Below are 26,634 nucleotides of genomic sequence, written 5' to 3' on the forward strand. Positions count from 1 at the left end.
TTTAACAACTGACAATTTCACAAAGTGTAAGAATTTCACTTATAAAGGAGAATTGAAGCACAAGATCAAGAAATAGAAGCCAACGTGTGAGAAGGCGGAGGTTCTGAAACTAGCAAATGGTTTCCCTAAAATTACACAGAAAATATAAGTTCTTCTTTCAAGGTAACAGTAGTACTGTTTAACCTTACTTTTCTGCCACTCCACATAATAGCAGGGAAATTCAGGTTTTGAAAGAAACAGTATTTGTTATTTAAGTAAATATCTGCTTGTTCATCCCTTTTAGCTATGACATTTTAAGTAACTTAATGCCTCCTTGAATAACTATACTGAAAACTGGAATTTATCATGTCTTAAACGAGGTGAACAGATAGATTGTATACATATTAATAGGAATGGCTTAACAACATATTTGAGTCACCATAAGCTACAAAATAAACTGAAAAAGTGATAGAGCAATCAATACCCCTCATGCACACTGAGAAAAAGGTGAAGAACCTGAAGTTTGAAGAGCCTGTAAGACTAGTCATCTACATTCTTGAGATAGCATACCAGCTAGCTGACTTTTGTTAATGCCCATGTTTGTATAGTTTCTCTATTTAGCATTGTTTTCGGCAAGTTGAGGAAAATTGAATGCCCTTACTCTGCAAAAACTTCTGATGCTCTATCACAACCTTCCATTATCATGGAACAAAAACTCTGTTCCACACAAGCTGGCTAGAAGTTATTCCTGGGTTACAGCACAGCATCCAACCCTTCGAATCTTCCTGCTACAAAACTCTGCTGAAACTGCTTTGAAGTGCTCGTTACTTAACTGCAGCTGAGAATTTGCTTATCACTGCCCATACAATTAACGTACAACTTACCAGTTCTCAGTAGTTTTGCATATGTATATGTCTACAATCTTAATTGGTTTGAGGCTAACAGAATAGTCATTCTGTAATGCTTATAATGTTTAAATGTTAACTGTTAAGTCTTCCCTTCATGCCACATCTGTCATCCGACTTACTTCATGGTACACTGATAACTCTCAGATGAATAAGCACTAGCATTAGATCCTATTCTTTTGTTTGTCCAGCTGCTGAGATGACTCAGGAACAACTTATTCTTTAAGGTTTAAATACAGCATATTGTTTCACTGCAGTCTTTCACATTTTCCAACTTAAATAACAGCATTTATAAAAACTATGCAACAATGCAATTGGAAAACACACGTCCCAAGTTGTAATTAAGAATTTGTAATTGCTTTCAACAGTGCTGTTTGCTTTTGCTGAAGGAGTATCTTGGGGTGAGACTTATGCTGTAGAACTTGTTGACTTAATCTAACAATCCAAGAGATACTGACTGATTTAGCTTCACTGTTTAACTGGGAAAAGAAAGAAAGAAACAGCAACACCATTTTTTTTAATGGTAGACGTGAGTGAGGACATTCAAGGCATCCCCAAAGGACTCAACATCTTTGTTTCATTAGGGTGCCTCATTTTGCCTCCCCACTGGATGTTACAGTTTCCAAAATTAGCATAAGATTGATACCAGATTGTAATTGTGCCTACTGCACAAAGAACTTCATACATTCAAAGCTAGCAGTATTTCAGATGCCAGTAGATATATCTATATGATCAAATACTCCAGGAACTCAGCTCAGAGAGATTGTTTTCAGGTACTGAACTATTTCAGTCCTGTGCATAAATTATGTGAAGATCAGCACACATTAAAAAAGTGAACTTGATTTACACATTTATTGCTCACAATCTTGCAAACTTCAGTAAGAGTTAAGAAATTTCAGACTTCCCTTTTCTGGTTCAATTTGCAGTGATAAGCATAACATGTAATCATGGCATGTATCTTAAGTTGGAACAGACCTACAAGGACTGAGTCCCATCTTCTGGCTCCACACAGGATCACTCATGTGTAAAATGCAGAATTATTTGAACTGAAATTCTTTCTCCTGGAACTGAGAGAAAAGAAGTGAGATAGAATGAAATTCATAACATGATGGATCCAGTTCATTAATTCATGTTTCTTCCTCACAATCGTGTATTATATTTTACTCTTTTTCCTATTATTTTTATGTATTCCTAGATTTTATCATCTTAATGTTTGATAAAAATATTTATTTTATAATATTTGGGTTTAAGACTGGTTCAAAGAAAAGGTCAGCACAACGTCCCTCAACATAAGCTGAAAATTTACAAACAAGCCTTACTAGAACAGGATCGTCATGCACTCACTGAAACCAGCCTTCTCATCAAATAAGGTGTATTATTACTAAAATACATCTTTGAACATCACCTTTCAAACGTTTTTTCAGTCTATCAGTATTTGAAACTCACTTTTGACTACCTGAGTTTAGAAATCTAGATAAACAACACCACTCTGAACTGTCTTCTAGGCTTACCATGTCTACATAGTACGTGACATTTTCTCACTGTCTTTCCATATGTACCTGCAGTGATACTCCAATTAGCATGGAGGCTGGAAAGAGGTTCATGAGTCTGTTCCAATTACCTGAAACACTTCCACGTATTGCTTAGTTTGGAATTCAGCTTCAATTAAATCTGCTGTGGTAACGACATTAAACTTCATTTTAATAGAGAAGAACAGAAATGTAATACCCATTAGAAACATGAGAACAACTTCCATCTTTTTCATTTTTATTTAACCACATATAAGTACACGTCAACAGTTGGCGTAGATTTCATAAAAATACAGTACCTTTTTGTGCTGTAACACTAGTCACAATGTTTATATAAATATTTTTTCTCCTTCCTTGAATTCAATTAACATTTTAAAAATCAACTTCCCAAAAGCCCCCCCTTTTTTTTTATATTTTCCTTATATAAATTTTTCCAAAATCTATACTGTAAAAGTTAAAAAGCTAATGTATTTTCAGCCATTTTCCCTCACCCTTTCAATAAGACAGATTTTAAAAAAATAAGAAGTCTTAGAATACTGATAAGCTGTTACACTACAACTTGCTCATAGGTTCCCATTTAATTATTCCTTTTATACACATTAATATCACCAGATGCTATTAGGGCTGTAAAAGACCAGCCATGTCATCAGACCAATGTCTGAACAAAAAAAAACAAGAAAACAATAATGAACGATACACAGAAACATGAAACTTAAATTGCAGAATCACCATTACTGTGATACTTCCCATGACAATAAATATACAGAAATTCTATGTTAAAGAACTGAAGGCTGTACTAGGTAACTTGGGAAGTGAATTCTCTTAAGTCCTTTATTACCTATAATGTTGGTGTGACACCAAGATGACAGAAAAACTGTTTGACTATACTCATATTACAGTTGGGTTAAATTCAATTTTTCTTTAATATTCATGACAAAACGCAGGCAGGATCTAATAAATGGGGGAAGAAAATAGAGCATAAAGTTTGAAAGTCATTTCTTATCAAGTTAGGCGCTGAAGGTCTATAGTTAAGGCAGTGAAGAATTTATTTTAGTATCTTTCTAAGGCTATTAAACAGATTTTTTTTTCCTGAATAAAGTATTTTCCCTTAAAAAATTCCATTTGTATTATGCCAGCTTATTCTGAGTACACCAGAAAGCTAAACTATTGCTTGCTGCAAATATTACCCTTATTAGTCTTCATTTTAATAATCAATAAGGTTCCAGAAACATGCAAATAAAGAATAAAGTTTCAAGTCCACCTACAAACTTTTCCATTCCAAAAGCAAGCTTAAAACATGTATTAAGTAATCCAAAATGACCAGTGTTGTTCTCTCAAAGAAAAAAATAACTTCTCTCAGACATGACTAGTGAAATTATGCGACTTTTAAGAGAATTTCTAGTAAGTACCACCTCGTCCAGAAGGGCAATGGTAGCAAAAGGAACATGAGAAATGTGATGCCAGATGCTATAGCACCATTCCTTTGTCTTAAGCTGCTAGCACCAAAGCTTTAAGAAAACTTGCTTTGCTAAGACACTCTGACAGTCCCATTTCACAATATCATTGGTTTTGAGAATGAAGGTACTTTCAATAGCTACTTTTAACTCCTTTTGGATCAGTGTTAAATAAGATGTGCAAACATATAATCATTTGCATAGCAAATCTCAAGGGATTGACCCTGAAATAGAAATCCAAACTGCAAGGTTTAAGATATTTCTATAATCAGAATTCACTTAAAATGGTAAAAAATAAAATACACACTTTTCCATTTTAAGTCTAGTAAAAATGTATTTCTTATTCAGAATTCTTAATAGTAACTAGTTTTAAAAAATTGAAACACTGATGCTTCATTGCATTGAAATATTACTCATTTGGAATCTTCAAGACTCGGTAATTGCTATTTTCAAATACTGTGATGAAATGTGGCCTGGAATCCTTGCTCATCAGGGTACATAAAGGAGTTCGGCCTCTATTAGCAGGATCTTCCACATCCCAAATTTCAGGCATACTGCAACCAGGCCTAGAAAATATTTAAACATGAAAAGAGAAATGAAGAAATGCCACTGGGGGGGGGGGAAGCGTTTAAACTTCCTGACTTCAATTTGACAAACCTTTCTTTGAATATTTGCTTGTGCCTTCTATTTGAAGTTCATGTTTACACTAGAAATTCTTCTAAGATTACAAAGTCAATAAATATACTCATATTTTATTAAATTTGGTTGCTTTTGCAGTTACGTAATAACAATGAATTCAGAGGGAGCAGCACAAACGATGAAAGAACTCCCACTATGTTCTATGTATTACCAGAGACCCCTTGAAACTTCCTACAAAATGGAGGGTGATTCTCACATTCCTGACATATCTAAAGAAAGTTCACTAAATAGAAATCTTTAGGAAAAGCACCTTAAAAATAGTATTACATCCTTACTTTTTTATTAAGGCACACAACCAAAGTAAATTCTTTGTAGAGTTATCTTTCCATGTTAATATTGCTGTAAGTTTCCTAACCTTGGCAAAGATAATACCATAGAAATAAAATATTCATTTTGTTTATTCTAAAAGCAAAGAAATTCAAGTTATCTAAATTATGTCTTAGAGGCTCAAAAAGAGAAATTAAGAAAAATAGCATAGCTTTTTCTTATAGTCCAAACAGGACAAAATTTTCAGTGACTGCTAACAGTCGAGACGTTGGTTCTCAAACCGTCTTCTGCTCTGCACCTTGTAATCATTCTGGGCTTTTATTATACATTTGCATCTGTTCTTGCCATCACAGAATGATTACTTATTTCCCTTGTGAACTGCTGTAATTTACTGTGAAGTTTAAAAATGCATAAAACAGCTTTTCAGGTATACAGGAAGACCACGAAGTTACTAAAGTTGATCATACTTCTTAGTAGCTGAAGAAGCTGGAGAAAAATGTATTATACACATTTCTAATAATGCATAGATTAACATTTCAAATCTACTACCTGATCCAAATCTCATATTTGGATGATGTATAATTCCTGTGAGAAACGCAGAGATTACTCACTTCTTTCTGCTTACGCACAACGACTCTTCTAGAATGTAGTAATTCACTCCTAATTTTATTAATTCTCTTTTCACTTCTTTTGCAGGTTTTCGACTGTACATGGAATACACTATTTTAGTTCTGGCCCTTCAAAAAGAGGATATCATAAAATTTAGCAAACAATATAGTAAGAAAACATACCTTCTAAATTACTTTACACGGGAACGCTTTATATTTTACAATGAGGCTAAAAAAACCCACTTAATTAAAAGAAATTTGCTTTGATCCAGTGATTTCTTCTAAAATGCAATGATTCTAAAAACTATATATAGAGCCCTCTTATTTTACTGTACCAGGAAACAACCTTGCAACAAATCTGTGGTTACTCTGAATAGCAAATGCAAAAAATGTAAAAATGTCAAGGGCGATGCTTATGCAATGTGATATTAAAAGAAAGATAAAAAGACACAAACAAAATTTACTATGTAACATGATGCCACTCCTACTGCATCTTACTGACATTAAGAGAATAAAGGGAAAATTAAAGAAAAAAAAAGATCCTCAACTTAATTATTTACCGTAATCCTGCATCTTCATAATGAGGATGGTTTACAACAGGACGAAGTGCAGACAGTTTAACACTTGCCATTGTAGGCATTGCTCCAGCAAAAACTGCATCTGTAAAACAGAGTGAAAAGCATGTTTGAATCAAGATTCAAGCAGTAAAAGCAGAGAACTATTCTTCAAATTACTAAAATAGCAATCCTATAGAAAAGCATAAAGAAGAGTACTCCTTTAAAAGACCTTATACAGCACCTACAGCATATGCACAAAATCATTTTTTCTTTATAATTTTAAAACCTTGATGTCAATATAAGTATTTAAGATAATTAAACATCTAATCAGAGTTGTAATATATTTTATTTTCCCGGATTAGTAGTAGAATGTATTAATTATGAGAATATTGGACTTTTTTTTTTTTGTCACTTCTCACTCCATTGTTAAATGAGCAATAAAATGTTAGACTTCTTTGGATTGTTGTTTTCTTGCTTTTATATTTTTTTGTTTCCAGATAGTTTTCTGACACTTCTATTCTCTTTCATAAAAGAACAGAAGCAACCACAACACAGACACTTTGAATTATCCTCTAGCAAAATAACGAGCAAGGACCCACATACAGAACCAGAGTCATGTAAGCAAAAACCTCCTTTAATTGGACTTTGCAAAAACAGTTTTCTTGTAGAAGCACGAGACCAATGGCTAGCACCTCCAGATCAGTAGGCTGGAGTCTAACAAAACTAGTTTTCTGTGGGTTTTCTTTTTTCCTCTATTTGAGACAACTTCTATAGGAAAAGCATATATGACTAAGCCACTGGTTCTGGATTGTCCCAGGGCAAAACCAAGGGCAGTAGCAATATCTCTGCTGACATTCATACTAAGTTCTGTGGCTACATCTCACAGTAAGTGGCAAACAACATACATTATTAAATAGCTTACCCTGTCTAGTATTGACTTGTATCCACTCTAGAAGTTCCTCCTGTGGCAAATTGCTGAATTCCCCCATGATGTTCCACTGAGTCTGAAGATTTGCTGACCCTTCTATTGCCATTAGTGCTAAAATAGCAAACACCAAGGTTTTGGGCTGGATTTTACAGAAGAGCCATCCAAACAACTGAAATACAAGAATGTATTATTTTATTGAGAACAATTCAGCAATAATGTACGTAACACAACTCACTTTTATTTATCTATAAAGAACTTAATCTTCTATTGCTTTGCTTCTCCACTACACTTCAGTGAAACTTCACAAGGAGTATTTACGTTTATTGAACTCTAGTCAAAATGCCAAATTCTGCAAGAAGAATTCAATAATGCTAACTGTATTCATACAATATTCTATCTCCTACTTGCATCTATAAGCAAAACCAGTGTTACAAACTTCTGACAAATTTAACTAAAATAGCATAATTTGGGTTCATCAAGCAAATGTTAACTTCTATCCCATTCTTTCCTTTCTTGAATTGAGAAGTCTAGCCCTTGCATTCCTCCCTACAGATTGTTTACTGTAGGGCTTAAGTAAATACTCATAAACAAGTAAAATTGTAGTTCAGTAGTACCAAATTCTTTATGTTCAAGCTTATTTTGAGCAAGAACACTTCAACTCATTCATATCTGAACTAAACCTTAAATCAGACATGAAAATATAAGCTATTTTTAGCTACTCTTAGACTTCAGATTTCAAAAACATCAAACATTCAGTAAACAAACATATTTCATTCTGTGTACCTCTACCCACATTTTGTTACTAAAATATGAAATGATAAAGTTTCACAGTAAGCTTATTACTAGACTATACCAAGGAATTCATAAGTTACTTTTGTTATAAATTAGTACCAAATTAGTTTAGATTTTGATCTCCCAAGCCACCTCTCCAAAAATGTACTGTATACTACTCTCATCCTCAAATACTTGCTAAGCACTCCAGCAAGATAAGCACTATCCAGGGAAACAATATACCAAAAAACTCACTGTAGTGTAGGTCTGGATGGATGAAGCAAAATGAATTAATTTATATGTCATCCTACATGAGTAAAAATCCTCTTTCACCAACAGTTTCAAAAATCTCAGCTCAAGAATAAGATAAGTTCTATCTTATTCAATGCTGAATGGCTTTTCAAATCAAAGAAAATGGCATTCCTACCACGCTCTTGTAAAACACTCAGTAATGCTAGAAGTATCTGAACATACAATTGTTTTGTTTGCACAAAGAGCCCAGAAAGGTTGGATATATATGCAATTTACAAGCAGCATTTTTTTTAAACAGGATGCTGTTCCTCATGTGCTGTTTCTTTTATAACGATGCCATTTTCTTTCTTTATTTGTGCCAAACAAACACGTTAAGTCTTCAAGCCTCTCCAACAATTTTTCTTTGCTTTCAGAATTTCCCTTTTGATAAAAGAATTCCCCTGAACAGGAGAGGAAATTCATGTAAAAGTAACATTTTTATTGCCAATCAGGTGCCACAAGCCACAACACTGAGATACTGGAGAATACACAGGCTCATGCAATGGCCTGAAAGAATAAAACAAAAAATTCCTTGCATTTACAGACTATTTCCAGTATTTCTTGCTTGTTTTTACATGCTAACTGTGCACATGTTCAAAGACATCTTGTTAATTAATTGCATCTCTAGCCTCAAAGAGATACTAATGTATCTCTGCAGGTAAACTTCCATGTTCTTATGGTGTTTTAAAGGGAAGAATAGTGCTGACCTCAATTACAATGAGATAAATCAACTTCGCTTAATTTACATTTTTTGCACCTGAAAAGACCAACTGTTGTTCATCAAAACTTTATACAATGACAAATGTCAGGCATTAATCATTTGGTCACAAGTCCTATCTTCCCCTGTTCATCTCCCTCTATTGCAGTAATTCTTCTGAAACAATAATGCACAAACAATCAGATTTTTCAACCTCAAAAAACTATTAATACTCAATGTCCAGTAGGGCAGGGAGAAAAAAAGTTAAAAAAAATCAATTAAAACCATTTAGTATTTTCCTAATGACTTTTTCTTTATTCCCAAAAGTCCCATGGAACCAGGATGTCTGTGTTTCTCTCTCATCCTTAGAACAGACATTATTACCTGGAAGATTACCAGCAGCTCCCCATTAAAGAAGCTGCACATCAGACAGACCAGAAAGAATCTAGTTTGTCTTTTACAGGTACCAATCAGCATAACTGTAGGGAACATGCTGAAGAGGCAAAACAAACTTCACAGACAGCAATACAGTGGAGGTATTTTTAGTTAACTTATTCACCTAAAGTGGGGGCACTCCTGAACATGGTTATGGACTTCTAAGGCTCAAGACAGGGTCAGGATCACAGGCCTGTCATAACAGTAGACTGTCATTTACTTTCCTCCTTATGAATAAATTGCAGCAGTTACCTTTCCTAGAATTCAACGCTTATTTTTTATCAAGCTAACTATGAGTTCAGGATGATGAAAAGAAGAAAAAAAACAAAACAAAATCACTGGACATGACCTATCTGTTCCAAAGGGATGGCGTCCTGAAACACTTGGATTGTTGGGTTTCTGAGAATATTAGTGTCACTGTACAGGTGTAGGAATCAACATCAGAACAACTAAGGGCCAAACTGCAGTTGGAAGTAGAATATCTCACCTTGCACTCTTGTTCTCTCCCATCTCTGCTTTTAAACACTACCCTTTCTGCTAAAAGACTAGATTTAAGACAATGGCACAATCTAAATCCTAGATAACTGAAACAATTTGAAAACAAAATTGTGATGAAATACTCTGAATGAGTCCTTCCAAAATTTACATGGTGATGATGCAAGGCATCCCATAAGACCCAAAATATAATGATTACTAGCAGCAGATTTCCTTAACTGGCATGATGACCTTTATTACAGCACTAAACAAAAATCTACAATCCAGGATGAATTACTGTACTGCCATTACAGAATCATGCAATTGTAGGGGTCGAAGGGACATTTGGAGATCATCCCAGTCCAACTCCCCTGATACAGTAGGTCACAAATTACTCAGACTCTTAAATAGTGAGAACTGAAACCAAATAAACTTCACAGATTAGAAATTTCAGAGTAAGAGTTTTCAGTAATAACAAGGCAGAAGAGCCCATCAATTTTCTTCTAGGAAAACACAGATAAAGCTATAATAATTAAGAACAAATTAATTTTGGACTGAATTAATTTATATAGTAGATGTTATCTAGAAATCACTTCAGAAGAAAGTGACACACATTTTTCCTTTTTTGTTTTTCTGACTTGTAAAAAGCAGCTTCAAGTTTCTTATTAGCATAATAACTGTCTTCCTCAGCCACTGCTAGTCTCCCCACCCTGTCAAACACTTTTCTCCATTCCTTTCATCTGTATTTTATCCATAATATTTCTCAGCGTCCACAGTTCTCATCTCCCTAATCTGCTCTCCTCTTATTAAGTGCAGCTCAGTATTAGTCATCACTTTTCACTCTCTCATGTGGGATTCACTGTACGACGTGAATAACACGTCCATAGAAGAAAATGACTGAGGTTGGAAGGGACCTCTGAGGATTATCTATCCAAGCTAGCTGCATAATCAAGACCACCTAAAGCACGTTGCTGATGACTACATCTAGGCTACTTCTGAGTAACTCCAACCCTTCAAGTGAAAAAGCGTATCTGTTATGAGCTTCCTGTGTTTCTGTTTGTGCCCACTGCCTCCAGTAATGTCACTGGGCACCACTGAAAAGAGCAGCTTCAACCTCTCTGCACCCCTCCATATACACACACATGCATGTACTTACTGATAAGATTCTCCCTGCAGCCTTCCTTTCTCCAGGCTAAACAGTCCCAACTCTCTCAGACCTGCCTTGAAGATGGATATTCTAGTTCCTTTATTATCTTAACAGCCCTCTGTGGCCTCAGGAATGCTAAGTACAGGAGATTACTTCCCTTGACCTGCTGGCAATGCTCTTCTTAATACCGCCCAGGATACCACTAGCTTTCTTTGCAGCAAGGACACATTGCTGGCTCATGCTCAACTTGGCATCTACCAGAATCCCAAGTCCTTTTCTGCCAAGCTGCTTCTCAGCTGGTCAGCTCCCCGGTGCCTGGGGTTCTCTCTTAGGTACAAGTGTTTGCACTACCTTGTGTTAAGCTGCATCCCATCCCATCAGCCCATCCTTTCAGCCTGTTGAGGTCTCTTCAGATGGCAGCTCTGGTACACCAGCCACTCCTTCCAGTTTTGTAACATCAGCAAATTCTGTCTTATTATCCATACATTTAATAAAGATGTTGAAGAGGACTAGACCAAATACTGACACTAAGGTATAACACCAGTCACTGGGCTCCAGTCAAAATTCACATCATTAGCCATGAGATCTGGGGCTCAACCACTTCCCAATTGCTTCCCAAAGAATCACTTAACTGTTGCTGCAAATGCAAAACTTTTAAGGAAAATATTTAGATAAAGATTCAATCAAACTCACATCTCAAAAACACTGATGATGAAATACTGAAAGCCAATTCTAAATAATTTGTATCTTAAAAAAAGCCTAATAACATTTTGTGACATAGGTATTTTAGGCTAGCGAAGTTACACCTGAGTTAGGCACATGACATTTTTTAAGGCTAAAATGTTTTCAAGATGCAAGACCATGTAAAACTCCATTTTTACCATTAATACACACAAAGCTGTGAGCTCAAAAGGGTCATGGAAGTATAGTGTAAACTAATTAAAACACTGCTTGAATAAAATCAGTGTACCTCTCTGTGTTCATGCTCAATACAATGCAATTTGTATAATAATGCAATTGGATAAGTTGTATAAAATAAGACTTTAAATTTACTTGGAAAGAGAGAGAGAGAACAGAACATCTGTAACCATATTTCCAGACAGACAGGCAATTTAGTATACCTGTGATACTCAGAATCAGCAATTACTCATAGAAATTTCTTTTAGAACAAATATTTAGGTACTAGCATAAGTACTGAGATAGCTACAGGACTGCATAAAGATCTTACCTGTTTTGAACACACCAAAGAAGCCATAACACATAGATGTGGTGTCAAAAATAATTTTAGTCTCATGATTAGAATTGCTAGGACACCGTATGCCAATAGCTGCAATGCATGGTATATCACCTGCAAAAAATAAAATTATATATATATATATATATATATATATATATATATAAATGCATATAGTATACATAGTTATATATAAACTCCACAGAGAAGCATTTACATACTTCTGGTTTGTCTCAAACCAAGAACTTCACCTTCAGTATAGCTTAAATGACAAGTTTATCTGGAAAAGAGTTAAGGTGAAAGTAACAATCTTCACATTCAGACAGTGAAGAGGACATTTTTCTGAAGTGTGTATAGCATGTAGAGGTACGTAGTAGGAAAGAGAAACATTAGAAATAAGAGGAATTGTAGAAATGGCTGGCTATGCAGAAGATTCTGAAACCTAGCATCCTGGTTTCAGCTTGGACAGAAGTGATTTTCTTCATAGTATCTGGCATGATGCTATGTTTTTGCTTTAGGAGAAAAAAAAAACGTTGATAACACAATGTTTTAGTTGTTGCTGAGCAGTGCTGCATGGAGCCAAGGACATCTCAGTTTCTCAGCTTCTTGTACTGTCCTGCCAGCTAGGAGCAGAGGAAGAGAAGGCACAAGGAGTTGGGGGGACAGAAACAGGACAGCTGACCTGAACTGGCCAAAGGGATGTTCCATACCATATGACATAATGCAAAAAAACTGTAAAGCTGAGGGAAGTTGGCCAGTGAGGCAGCTGCTGCTCGAGGATTGGCTGGGCATTGGTCGACAGGTGGCAAACAATTGCTTTGTGTATCATTAGTTTTGTGAAACAGATACATATATAAAGAAATATATTTTTATATAAAATCATTACTATTATTTCTCTCTCCCTTTTCTGTCTTATCAAGCAGCTTTTATCTCAACCTGAGTTCTATCCTTCTTCTCACCTGTTTTCTCTCTCATCCCACTAGGAGGTGGGGAGTGGCAGAAAGGCTGCATGCTGTTATGCAGCCTGCTGGGTTAAACCACAACATAATCAAGCAAAAAGAGGTAAAATTTCTTACGTAGTCTATTTACAGAAGTGAAGAGACCCTGCTACTACTTTGTTCTAAGGCCTAAAATAATTGAATAAGAAAAGGAGGAGGCAAATACAATCTTTGCTACTCATACTACTACAGGCAACTCACTTTAGTATTCTCAAAGTTAAAAAGCAGAGGTGTCACTCAGCACTAACTCTACGTTACCTGTGGAATTGCTTCAGAAAACACAATTGAGGAAAATGCATACATACAAGCATTTTTACAATCAGTGCTTTAATTTAATTATAGTATTTGAATGGCATGCAATTCCCTCAGCACAAACCACAGTAAACTGCTGTTAAAAGTTTTGCACTGTACTTGCTGACTTAACTGAAAATAAAGAAATCCATTAGAATGCTGACATTCAACTGCAATCTTTTGGTAATTTTATTAAGTACCACGGCTAAACTTTTTTTCTACTAGGTATCTTAAAAAAAATAATTTTAAAAGGGGAAATATTAATCAGTCAAAGGATCATAGCATAGAACCTATTCTGCTACTCAGACTACATAGGGAAAGTGGAATGCCCAGCACAATTTCAATGCCTGTCCACTTTGAACTAGCATAAGACCCCATATCTTGCACTGTTGCCCCATTCTTGATATATTTTTGTTCAACATTTCAGAGTTATTTTTGGTGACTTACTGGACAAAAGCTAAGACAACAAAACAAAAGATACAAACAACTAGCTTAAACCATACATCAGCATCAGTACTGGAATACAGCTTGTAACTGGTTGCGTATTCATATTAACTTATGAATAAAATTATGTAGGAAAAAACAAACTTACCTCACCCTGGATAAAACGTTCCTCTCTGAATATTAAAAAAAAAAGAAAGAAAGAAAAATCATGTGTTTATATCATACAGAAATCATTTTTAGTTTATAGGTATCTATAGTGGTTTTAAACAAATTAATTTAGTAAACATGTATCAGCTCCTGCACAGATTTACAAGGGCTGCTATGAAAGAAGTGCCTCCTATTTTATTTTGTTGGCCCACGACATCAGAGATGGATGTTGGTGGTATGGCAGTAGAGGTTGAACTTTCCCACCAATATTCCATTATATCTTGTTGCTGTGTGACAGATTGCAGCAGAGGGTCATTCTGATCAAATGTATCTGACATGGAAATGCAAATGAAACAAAGGTGCATCACTCAATTCCTCCATCCAGGAACAGTTGCACTCACTGACATTCACTGATGGTTGCTGAATGTTTACGGAGACAGAACAGTGGATGTGAGCTAAGTGAGGGGTGGGTAGCATGTTTCAGCAGCGGCAGCAGCGACAGTGGGTCACTTCCACTGGTGCAGATTTTTATTAGTATGGTATGCAGGCTCTTGTTTATCTCTGGTGAAAATGTAGCTAGTGGTGGTGACTATTCTGAAAAAAATAGGGGTCTGTAGCAGAGAATTTGCTCTATCAAATAGTATTATTGTGCTCTTTGCTGTAATGTCTATGGAAATTCTTTCAGAATGACGTACGTGGCTTTTGTCTTTATAACAAGCTTTGAAATGTACTGCAAATCATTATCTATCCTCCATCCTATGTCTATATGGAAATCTGAAAATCAATTTTATTGCTATTTTTTCAATACATTTATGAATTACTTTGTATTTAGAAAAGCTTATTTGGAGTATGAAACCTTAGTAAAAGAGGTAAAGCAATGATGTCAAAAAAGTCAGATTCTCATTTTTTCAGGTACTATAAAGATTACTTATTTCTTTCTGAAGAAGTCAAAACCAAATGTGAATACAGAGAAAAGTACATATACTGCTTTTTATCTGTGAAGACAAAATGGTGAAATCTGTTGAAATTTTGATAAAAGCCATCAAGACTCTGGAAAGCAGAGATGACTGAAATGATTGAGTAATTAATTAATTAATAGAAAGAGAAGAGCAAATAAGAAGATACATCAGCTAGGGAAATGGCAATATTCCATTGTCTAAATTCACTTTTTGTGCAAGTGATGCCAAATGCCTGTAACAGACAGAGTTTGTAATACAGATATTCAGAAGATATAGTTAATACAGCTGGGATCCCTTCCTAAAAATGAAGTTTACATATCTTTACAACCTGGAAAAAAAATAACAACAAGGGGGAGGAAACAGCTTGCATTTACTATTTATACGCCTATTAACTTTTCTCCTACAAGTAAATACTGGCTTAGGAGCTGGTACAAAATAGAATATTTGCAAGTAGAAAAGACTAGGATGTCTAAAACTAAGATCAGCAGTTAAACTTAGATATTCTGTAAAAATATCAGAAATACTACATCCAAGCCATTCAGTTAGTGAGCAATACCTAATCTATGTTTGTCCTTTTTGACAGATAACATAAAATTTTAAGTTACTTAGCATATATCAAATCAGACAAACTTCCAGCAGACAGGTCAGCTTTATATTGAAAAAGTACACAATATTTACCTTTCATGTCCTGCCTGAGAAAAGGTCCACCTAAGATATTTAACTGCCTGAAGAAAACAAAAGCCAACAAAAATATGAATAAATTTTCCAAAGCATTAGAAAGCATTTCCAACATTTACTAAATTAAATTACACCTTAGTAATCTCATTTTCAGACAATACTACAATAAAACTTACAATGCTTCAACTAAAAATTATTTTTGAGGACATTTAATTAGCCAGGCAGCCAGCAGTTATCCCATCTGTTCTTGTGTAAACTGTAAATTACTTTCACACAAACAATACTTAATCAAATTTACCAAAACAATTGTAAACTTTAGTTATAGTCCTCATCTATAAGTGACAGAATTTTTTTTTCCATGTTTAACATCAATTCATTGACTCAGGACTGAACTTTGATAAATAACTATGTAAAGGAAATTCTGAATAGCATTCAAATATTTTTGACAAATTCTGTTTTATTATGTCAAAACAGAGTGATCCCTTAAACTAATGAAAAACTATATTCAAAGCAAATGTGATTCTATAAGTCAACCACTTACTCTTTTGATGATTACCACAAGAACCACCAGAACAACTGGTAGCAGTAGAGTCTTTATGTATCGTACTGGAGTCTACAATGAAAATAAACTGAATTAGTTGCCTTCTATTCATCTAGGGTTGCACTGATTGTCATTTTAAAGAAAATATGATATAATATAAAAAGTTCTTCCTTGAAACATAAATTTAAACATACAACAAGAATAAAGCAAGCTTAAAGAAACTCAAATTTCGACTCCACCCAGAAATCCCACTAAAGGCCCTAATACAAAAGTCAATCAATTATTATTTCCCTTTCTTTGTCAAGCTACTCAAAGACTAGAAGCAGGTTGTATCTCAAAAGAATTTGAATACTCTGAATAACCTATAAATGTTCTGAGTGCATATCAAGACACTGGTGAACTAGAAAAGACTACTAGCAGAACATTAAGAAGCTTTGACATTCATCCATAATCTAAATCCACCACCCCTTTGTAGCTTTCAACATTTTTTCTCAGTCACAAAAAATTTTAAATTTGCAGAACCATGACCTTTCACTTATCTGTGAACAAATACTTCTTTCAGTAAAGGAAGAATTTTTCTTAGACATGAAATCAACACTCTTATTTTTATTCCAGTTAAAGAACTAAAACAATTTTAATTTAGCTGAAGTTCATTAAATGTCTCTGACTTGATGAGTGACCACTTGGAACGTGAAAAAGAAAAGTTATAATGAGTCACGGCTCACAGACATTTTAAGTTATGAATTGAAATAAACAAATAAGTTTCCTTCTCCATAATCATCTAATTTGATCAGATTACCTCTTTTTCCATGAAGTCAAACTCTGCAGCACAGGTATACATTAATGTATCAAAATCCTTGTAGCCAGTAAATTTTGCTTTCAATATATTACCTATATGAGCCTGGTAGGAAAAACAGGGGAAAAAGAAACTGCAGTAAGCAAAAAAAAAAAAAAAAAAAAAAAAAAAGGACTGTTTTCTGCAACCGAGTAATTTAAATGTATATGAGAAATAAGTTTACTTAAAAAAAAGTTTAAATCATTTACAATATTTCTATGAATGCACTTGAGTCGATTAAATAATATATTTGAATGTAACAGATTGGAGAAAATAGAAAGCAAAAAGTGGAAAAAAAAGGGTGATACCACTGCAGCTAGGTTCAACAAGAGTATAGTTTACATACTCGTGTTTCTAGATAGATGTAGGGTCAAGAGGTGGATAGCTCCTAAGTATGCAGCATCAGCACTGATAGGATTTAAACAGCAGAATTTTATAATAGAACTTAAGTGCAATTAGGAGTCCTCGTTAAAAGCATTTCAGAACTGTCTTAAGCATTAGTTTTATAGGAAAATGAACTAAGAAATAGAGCAAATAAAACAAAGATGTAGATAGAAAATAACTGAAATAAACAGATCTCAATAAAGTCATATTTAAAAACAAACACATAGTACTTATGAACTCAACAATAAAGACATCTGTCTTTTCACCACAAGGCGTAACACCTCAAAGTCATCATTCATAATGAATAAAAGATTAAATATACAATTCCTATTCCATTTAGGCAAAAAAAAATCTTAGAATGTCAGAGAATGTATCATTAGGACACTAAATGTAAGTATCAAAACAGTACATTTTTGAAAGACACAATCAGATACTCAGATAAGAGAAAAAAGACTCACATCATCAGCTACTCCAAATGCTAAAGAAGTTAGGTATTTCAAGGTGACTGTCCCAACTAACCAGGCACATCCTTCAAGGACCTTAAAAAGACATTCAGAATTAAATAAGCCTTTCTCTTTAAGAAAGCTTATTAAATTTATTGACTAGTTAAAAACTCTCCTAAGTTATCACCAAGTGTACAATTTTTTTCTAACCAATTACACTTCACAGATTTGAGAACATCAGAATTTTGTTTTTATATCCTACTACAGCCTCTCTGTTATTATCAGGTTTTAGTACTCTGCTAATCCAGTCCTTTGAAGGAAATTGCCTTATAGTACCTCTTCAAGATAAATCTCAAGAGAAACCTTCAAAGAAATATAGAAGAATTATATACAATCACTATTTTTATATCATGTTTATGTCTGTAACAGAAAAAAAGAAATTCTAGGACATTTAGTTTCATTTAGATCCTTTTAAGATGGTCTCAAGTGAGTAGGAAAATATGGCTCAGCATCTTGTATCTGACAGGGATAAACAGCTGATGTTTTCAGAGACAGTATAATAGATACAAGCTGATCTTTAATCTAATGTAACCAAGGAATTTGTGTGACCATCGGTTGCATTCAATCATCACGTTTAAGTGCTGCACATGAACATAAATAACAGTGAGGTACCTAATCTTTTCCTGACTGCTTCTGTTTGGGCTTTTTGTTTGTTTTATTGTTGTTGTCTTTTTTCCTCCTCCTTTACTTCCATAGTATAACAATTCTCTCTCATAAACTTAGCATTGCTAACATAAAGGGCACAAAATAAAATGTAACAATAATATCCTACTCACTAGCTTTACCAAATATGCCTCAGCCTTTCAAGATGCAGAATTCTAACTAATTTTAAAATCTCATTTTTTCATTAATTATTTATTGATAGTTATCACCATATTCTTTCTAAAACAATTTCATTGAGTTACATTTTGGAGAAGGCCATACTTTTTTCCTGTGATTATGTATATACCACTTGATGTTAGATCTTAGGTACTGCAGATTTAAGTTGGTAGCATAAAATTATATGTGCATATAAAATTATATGTGCCATTTGAAGGTTGCTTCAATTTTGTGAAATAAATGTACACATCTTTTCTTTCTTAAGAAATTTAAAATCAATTTCTGGAAGTAGGGACAACTTACTTTAAAAAGAGTAGTTTATCTGTATTTCTTGATTTTCAGCTGCTAGCAACTAAACTCAATTTCACTAAAAGAAAATAATGAGGCACAGTTCTTCTGAAATTCAAAATGTATGGAATTCTTACCCACAGACATACTTGACTTCTGATCCTTTTAAAGATTCGTGGGCTCAATTCAAGAATTCCCTAAGAGTAAAATGAAAGTGTATCTCCAGTTAAGATACAGCAATAACAAAATGTTCCAGTATCCTGATTTTTTTTTACTGTCTATTTTAACATGCAGCTATTTATTCAAAACAAACAAAACTACACACCAGACCACAGAATCAACACAATCTGAAATACGAATGAATACACAGTACTGTGATTTCACTCTGCAATGGCAAAACTTACCAAAATAAAAACTTTTACTCTAGTTTATACATCATTAGTAAAAAGAACAGTAGTCTTTCATTAACTAAAATTCTGTATTACACAGTTCTAAGTTTCCTTAAATCAAAGCCAATGGTAAAGAGATTTCTGAAGGAGTGAACAAATTACTGTCAGAATAATAGACAATTTTCAAACAAGACAACAATATAAGCAGGAAAATATTACTGGTAGTTCCTATTTCCCACTGTTTCTCATTTTACAATACACAGAAAACTCAGTTTAAGCTGACTTGATGAACAATGTAATTAAGAAAAATATAATTACTTAAGTGCTTTTAGAAATCCAACCAATATGCAGCATAGATTGAGACCACTACATGCAGTAAAGTAACAGACAAACAATAAACATTTTTTTTTTTCCTAGGCAGAAAGTAGACAAGAAACTCAATGTAACTGTTGTCAGGATATAATTACAAAATTTGTTACAAGCAACTAGAACAAGTTTCCAACAACCAAATTTTATTACAGTAACTAGCAACAGTGAAGGTAGCTTCATCTTAGAACAGCTGAGAAATTGCCACTAAATGGCAAACACTGAGCTACAAAATTCCAGGAGAAGCAAAAAGATTGAGAAATTGAGATTTTCCATAGCACACTAAAGCAGAAAGTTTCATTCAGTCTTACCTCCTTTATCCTATGTACATAATTCCCTTAGAAAAAAACCATACCAAAACTAAAAAAGGTCAGGGGCATTTTTTGTTGTTGTTGTTTCTTTTTTCTTTTTCAAGTCTAAATGAAAGTAGTGAATCAACACAATGAGCCTTCACTGAATAATTTCACACTTGGTGGCATGGCTCAGCAGTTTCAAATAGTCTTAAAGCCACAGTTATATACATTACAGTCATTTGTACTGTATTTGCAGTTTCATAACTGACAGAAGAGCATTTAAAACAAAACTCCTTCTGGGTCACGTTTTCTTTTTGAAATTATTTTGGTCAAATATTATGACTGTGTTAACCAGAGTACATATTCTGTGAAATTTAACCTGACCTAAATAAGGAAGAGAGCTGGGTCCTAACTCAATCTCCCTTATGAAGAGGTTTTGGTGTTAAAAAAGTGCAGTTTTTTAGTTAATATTTATTTATTCAACAAATATTATTAAAATCTGTTTGACACCTGAAAAATTTCTCTACTATCTTGTAATGCAATAGTTTCACATTTTACAACAACGCTTACAAAACAGTACAGCATTACATTCTCATGTCTTATGCTTTGTTGTCCTTAACTTACCCAGATAACTACTAAAGATGCAGCGTAATATGATGTCAATAACATTGAATTACCAAACATCAGAATAAAACACACTACAAGAGATACCTGAAAGAATAAAAACAATTACATTTAAAATAGAAAATAATTGCTTTATATAGAAATTACCTTGCATCAAACAACTTGATATTTAAAGACACATCCCATCCAACAACTGCAAGTTTGATAACCAGCTTAGAGTTGTTCTGAAAACATTGATTATAATGACTTAACTGTGACAGACAGAAAAGTATAGAGTATTATAATAATTTATATTTAAAAGCACATATAGATAAAAATATTGATCACAGGACAAACTCATCCTACATGATACATCAGTTATATTTTTGAAGTTATTCCTAACATAATGCAATAAATAGAAAAAAAGGAATCTCTCACTATCCTGTTTTCTATCAGAGTCCTGGATAAACCAGTTTGTTGCTTTCTTTCTTCCAAACTGAGAAGCATATGTTTAAACTATAATCATCATCAAATTCAATGAAATTTTATCATATGCACAGCTACAGCGTGTTGAAAGCCAAGGCTGAAATATAACTTTTATGCACTATGCTGACCTCCTACAGTGCTTTCTTATTAAGAGAAAGCAAGCTGCATTAATTTGCAGACTTAGAAAGCCACAGTAACAAGCAATTTCTGCCTTTTCTTTCTATGCACACGAATAAGAAATAATAGCATAGTTCTTAATAAAATAGGTAGCCTTTTGCATTTATTTTTTCACAGTTAGACTTGAATTTTCCACAAAAACTAAGGGGGTGGAGAGGTGGAATCATAAACTCCATGAAGAAAGACTAGCAGTTTACCCAGCCTCCTTAAGCTTTCTCTATAATATAACACAAATATTTATCTACCTGAATTTAGGCTTTTTATGGCAATTTGTCACCAATATTATACATTTACTGATGTAAGCCAAAGGCACAGATATTTCACCCCATTTCTGCTCAAAAAAATTACTAAGGCAAGATGCTTCTTTGTTCCTTTTAAGGATGACTAGAAACATGCAAGCACTTAGTGTACCAGGTTTAATCGGAATTGAGCTGTAGAGAACTTATTACTGCTTTTCATTTACCAGTCATATTTCTTAGAGTTCATGGAATAAGCAGAAACAGAAAATATTTTATAAACCTTTTAGGTTGAAAATTTTTTTGGAATTCTGAAATTCCAATGCATCAAGCAGACTGACATTTCTATCACTGTGATATACACAATTAGATAAAATATTTAAATCCAGGCCTCTCTATCCATTCCTGTTTCCTCTCTTGAGGGAAGAGAGGCCTTGCAAAGGGATCTGAATACACTGGCACATTGGGCAACCTTCAACAGCACAAAGTGCATCAAAAGAAAATGCTGGGTTCCTCATTTGAGATGGAATGCTTCGCCTCACAAGTACAGATGGGACGTAAGTGGCCAGTGCAGCGAGGGACCTGGGGGTACTGGTGCCAGCAGGCTCAGCAGCAGCCAGCAGTGTACCTGGTGGCCAAGAAGGCAAACTGCATTTCGAGCATATTATAGACAGCATAACCAGTTGGTCAGAAAATGCAATTCTCCTCTTATAATAAGTGTTGGTGCAGCCTCAGCTTGAATACTGCATACAGCCCTGGGCTCCAAAGTATAATAAGGACATTAAGGTCCTTGAAAGATACCAGAGGATGCACCACAGCTGATGACAGGGCTGGAAGGGATGTCCTGAGAGAAACTGAGGACACTTGGGTTGGCCTGTCCAGCCTGGAGAAGAGGAGGCTGAGAGGCAACCTCAATTCTCTCTTCAACTCCCTGAAGAGGGGAAGCAGAGAGAGGTGCCGAGCTCTCCTCCTGTGCAAGGATTCTGTGGTGGGAATGGCACAAAGCCAACAACAGAGCCAGAGGGACTTTTAAGAATAATTTCTTTACTACAAGAACGGTCAAACTCTGGAGAACAGGTGGTTGATGCCCTGGGCCTGCCAGTGTTCAAGATGCATTTAGAAACTGCTCGTTAATGTGCTTTAGCTTTTTATTAACCTTTAAATGGTCAGGCTGCTGGGCATGATGACCTCTGACGGTCCCTTCCAACTAACTATTCTATTCCACTCCTGCATCTTTTCAGTCATCTTAGAACTAAGGAAAACACTTCATACACAGTGTCTTTTGAAGCTTTAAACAGTTTGACAGGACTTAAGTTTGGGAAAAAAAATTACCATATGAACAGAGAGTATCTTCTGTAATTTGCAGGAGTCAATATAACCCATAATACACACAGCAAATAATGAAGCTATCTAGAATCAAAAGCAAAAAAAAAAAAAAAATTAGCTAAAACAATCTGCAGCAGTTAAGTTGCTAGCAGGTACACATTCATACATAAAGATATTCAAACAATCACACACAAACTTTTATTGCTATTTTTTTGCTAAATAAATACGTCAACATTTTATAACTGTTTCTTTCAAGAAACACGAATTCTGCTGCTCTTAATAACAGTTATCAAACATGCTTGAGCATTTAAGTAGTAAGTACTCAGCTTTACAAACATCTAAGTCATCACAATGCAGCACTGAACACATCATTTTTCACCCATTAGAAAAGAGATTTAAAAAAAACACAAACATAAGCATTAATTAACATTATCTAACCCCACATTTTCAGCAAAACATGAGAACATTCACAATTTGCTACTGACAGAAATGAGATTCACTGACTTTGTAGCTTGCTAAAAACATAAGGAAAATTGATGAAATTATGAATTGAAACTATAATTTCAAATTTCAAGACCAGTATCTAAAACTGGGTACAACAATGCATTTCTTATAATATTTTAGATAGTTCAGTGGCTTCATCATCAGCAGTTGGAAAATCTGCATACTCAGAATATACTGATTGATCAAAAATACTAACTCAAATCAATCAACACCTCTACCAAGTGCGACAGTTAAGTGAAAAAGTATAGAGACACGGACAGATTTTAATCAATAGGTGACTCTACAGTCAATTTAAACATTAAGAAACTGTGCTGCACAACAGTATGCTATCGCTCACATTAGCATTTATTGCATTTCAGCACTAGCTCAAGTTACCTCAATTGTGTGAGCTCTCATACAGCAAAATTATTCCACTACTGTTAGGTTTGTTATAATTAAACAGGAAACCATGCAAAATCATGCCAAATATCTGATGCCATGCAAATTTTGCTCTATCTAAAAAATCTGAAGAGCCCAAAGCAATGCAAGATTAACAGCTTTTCTCTTTTTGTATTTCAGTATACAAAGTTTTCTTATGTTCTGCACTTGTTCTAACATAGCAATTCTAGGCTGACAATTGCTTTGAAGGCAAAAGGAATTTGTTTAGTCCTGGTAAAAAAAAAGAAGACTGGGTGTTTTAAATGAAACAACTTTAAATTTAAGAGTAGAAATAACCTGGTATGATAAATGGGGTGAATCTTTCCTGACAGCAAAAGTAAAGTCTGTCTGAAATGAAAGCATCAGGATAATTGTGAACTCAGTGGCTGTCTATATAAAATAGCCAATTTGCTTGATGTAAACAAAAAGGTCATGCAGAGGTGAATATGGTCTTACCTGAGTTAGAAGAACAAACTGAGCAAACTGCCAGGGAAGCATGAAAAAGATATTAGAAACACACAGTGCAATCAAGCTTCCTTTATTAATATTCGGAATCCTTGGGAAAAAGAGACAGAATAGGTATCAGTAAGTTAAATTACACAGATATTTGCATGTTATTGAAAAGTCCAACAGAGAATGGAATGAAAACAAAAGTTACCTTGGAAGTTAGCTAGCAATATCTATGAAAAGTAACATTCCTGAAGTGAAATTAGTATCATTTTTCCATAACTTCACAAAAACAATAGTTCTAAAGTTTCTTAACAATTCCATCACTCTATTCCAAGCATATCTTTTCCTGGCAGTACATAATGCAGTAAGCCAACCTGTATCACTCGGAGTAGCCCACCACTTTGTAGCAACTACAGTCAGGTCACAAGTATTTTTTATTTCAGCCAGAATCACAATTATTCTCATAAAAGTCTGTATCTGACAGTGATTTCATTCTTCTATTTAATTTGTTCTCTCTCATTTCTTCCATATTTCCACTCTGCAACTTTTTGCCACTGAATCTGGCAGAGGATTTCAGGGCAACGACAAATACAAGAAACTCACCTTAGACTGAAAATAGCCTATTTTCCATCTCCTGCTAGAAAAGGTTTGTTTGTTGTTTTTTTTTTTTTTTTTTTTTGCTTAATCCTAGCTTTGAGATCACATCAGAAACATGTCATGATTCAAAATTCATAAAGTGGTCTCCAAGCGATTAGGAGATCATAAACATTCTTCTGAAAAGAACCCAAACCCAATAGATTACAGTAGTCAGCAAATTCTATAAAATTTTCTTCAGTTTCTCCTAGAAAGCCTTGAAGTCATGCTGAGCACAAATCTAACATATCACAGAAGCAAGGCAAATAATGGAGAATTTAAGTTCTAGATTCTGTTTCAAAGATAGTTCCTACATTATGTCAAAAGACCAGCATAGATAGAACTGGTCCTTGAAGTAGGATCTCTAACTGAAAATCTGAAACTTCTGACTTAAAATGTTGTATCATCCTTTTGAAATGGCTAGACTAAATATTTTACTTCTTTGTTGGTTGCTGGTAGGCACACAAGCTTCAATACTTCTTCAACTGAAGCAGTAGCACATCTAACTAATCAGAACTGTCACAGTTATAGATACAGAACATACACACCAGGATCACCCTAATTTAATTTTGTTGGTTTTTTGTTCCATCTGATTATTTAGCCTTAAACAAAGAATCTAGCAATTACTCTACAACTTATTCATCATTATATTTTTTTAAATAGTATCTATCTTTTTCCTTACCTAAAAAACACGTTAGCAACAGATGAGAGTGATATATTTTTAGTTTAATCATCAATATCTACAAGTCAGTATGATCAAATAAAGATCTGGGGTTACATATATAAAATTCAGCTAAAACACAAATACATTGCAAATGTGATGCAACAGAATCCAGTGGAAAACCCTTAGTATTAACAACCATGCTGATTTTTCAAACCAAAGGCAGACACATTGCAGGCCAGAAACAACCACAGAAAAGCAGGGCTAATGAGCTCAGGAGCATCCCCACATTATTACTGCTAGATTGCTAGAAGGCTGAACTAATAAACACAAGAATTGCAAGAACATAATAGCTTATGGGTGCTACTGTATCTTGCTGTTTCATAGCATAAGCTTATTCTGAATGCAATCAACATACCACTCTCCGAGAGGGACAAAACCAATTCATGGAGTATCAGCTTGCTTTTCATGGGATAGAAGTGACATCAACCAAAAAAATTTTTTTTTCTTTTACTTCAGACATGTATTTGCCAACATAGTAATTCTGATATTTATTTTAACCATCTCTTCAAGTTGAAAAATTTTCCTTTTAACAAATGGTAACATGGCTACAGGTCTACCACTGCAGCATCTGCAACGCAACAGCCACAGGAAAGTTTCTATGTTAATGATATTCCTACAGCATAACGATACCTAAATAAATGCATTTAAATATGTTTCCTCACACATTCAATTTTTCAACTCACTGTAAGAAGCTAAGAATAAATTGAGAGGTACCTGAGAATATAGGTCAAAAGCAACATCTGAAGCACAAGGAATGGATATGAGAAACTTTCACGAAGAGGGGGAGTCCACATGACACGAGTGCACTAAAAATAAGAACTGGGTTAGCTGATAATGTTTGGTGCTGCATTTTCATAAAGCAGTGCATCTGTATTTCATAATGAAATGCAGAAATTCTTCAGTAAAGCAAGACCTAAACCACACAAGCTTTTATTTACAAGCCAAAAAACAAAACAAAAAACTAACAGCGTAATAAACAAACCAAATAAAAACAAAACAAACAAACAAAAAAACACCCCACGAAAAGAAAACCAACAAAACAGGAAGCACAAAAGAGGAGAAAGGATGCAGCTTTCAGACCCGAGGTCTATGATGCATTGTTTAACTTTAAGACAGATTAATGCTTTTCCAAAATTAAGTGTGAAAGATAGAAGCCAGGAGAGCCTCT

General features: G+C 34.4%; 1 protein-coding gene across 1 annotated transcript in view; it reads right to left on the reverse strand.

Moving 5' to 3' along the window:
* Positions 1 to 3,566: 3,566 nt before the first annotated feature.
* The window catches only part of DPY19L1 (dpy-19 like C-mannosyltransferase 1), a 45,914-nt gene continuing 22,846 nt past the window's right edge, over positions 3,567 to 26,634 (reverse strand). Inside the window, exons 9-23 of the mRNA XM_065751831.1 lie at positions 26,181 to 26,272; positions 24,116 to 24,215; positions 22,745 to 22,822; positions 20,535 to 20,621; positions 19,000 to 19,059; positions 17,711 to 17,791; positions 16,833 to 16,934; positions 16,034 to 16,105; positions 15,493 to 15,539; positions 13,857 to 13,881; positions 11,970 to 12,089; positions 6,921 to 7,095; positions 6,002 to 6,101; positions 5,445 to 5,570; positions 3,567 to 4,433 (exon numbers count right to left, since the gene is read on the reverse strand). Coding sequence (XP_065607903.1) covers positions 4,277 to 4,433; positions 5,445 to 5,570; positions 6,002 to 6,101; positions 6,921 to 7,095; positions 11,970 to 12,089; positions 13,857 to 13,881; positions 15,493 to 15,539; positions 16,034 to 16,105; positions 16,833 to 16,934; positions 17,711 to 17,791; positions 19,000 to 19,059; positions 20,535 to 20,621; positions 22,745 to 22,822; positions 24,116 to 24,215; positions 26,181 to 26,272 — 1,422 coding nt within the window. The 3' untranslated portion in view covers positions 3,567 to 4,276. The remainder of the gene's footprint in view (positions 4,434 to 5,444; positions 5,571 to 6,001; positions 6,102 to 6,920; positions 7,096 to 11,969; positions 12,090 to 13,856; positions 13,882 to 15,492; positions 15,540 to 16,033; positions 16,106 to 16,832; positions 16,935 to 17,710; positions 17,792 to 18,999; positions 19,060 to 20,534; positions 20,622 to 22,744; positions 22,823 to 24,115; positions 24,216 to 26,180; positions 26,273 to 26,634) is intronic.

The sequence above is a fragment of the Cyrtonyx montezumae genome, unplaced genomic scaffold (assembly GCF_038088225.1).
Source record: "Cyrtonyx montezumae isolate F1298 unplaced genomic scaffold, pur_monq_1.0 scaffold_8, whole genome shotgun sequence".
Classification (NCBI taxonomy): Eukaryota; Metazoa; Chordata; class Aves; order Galliformes; family Odontophoridae; genus Cyrtonyx; species Cyrtonyx montezumae.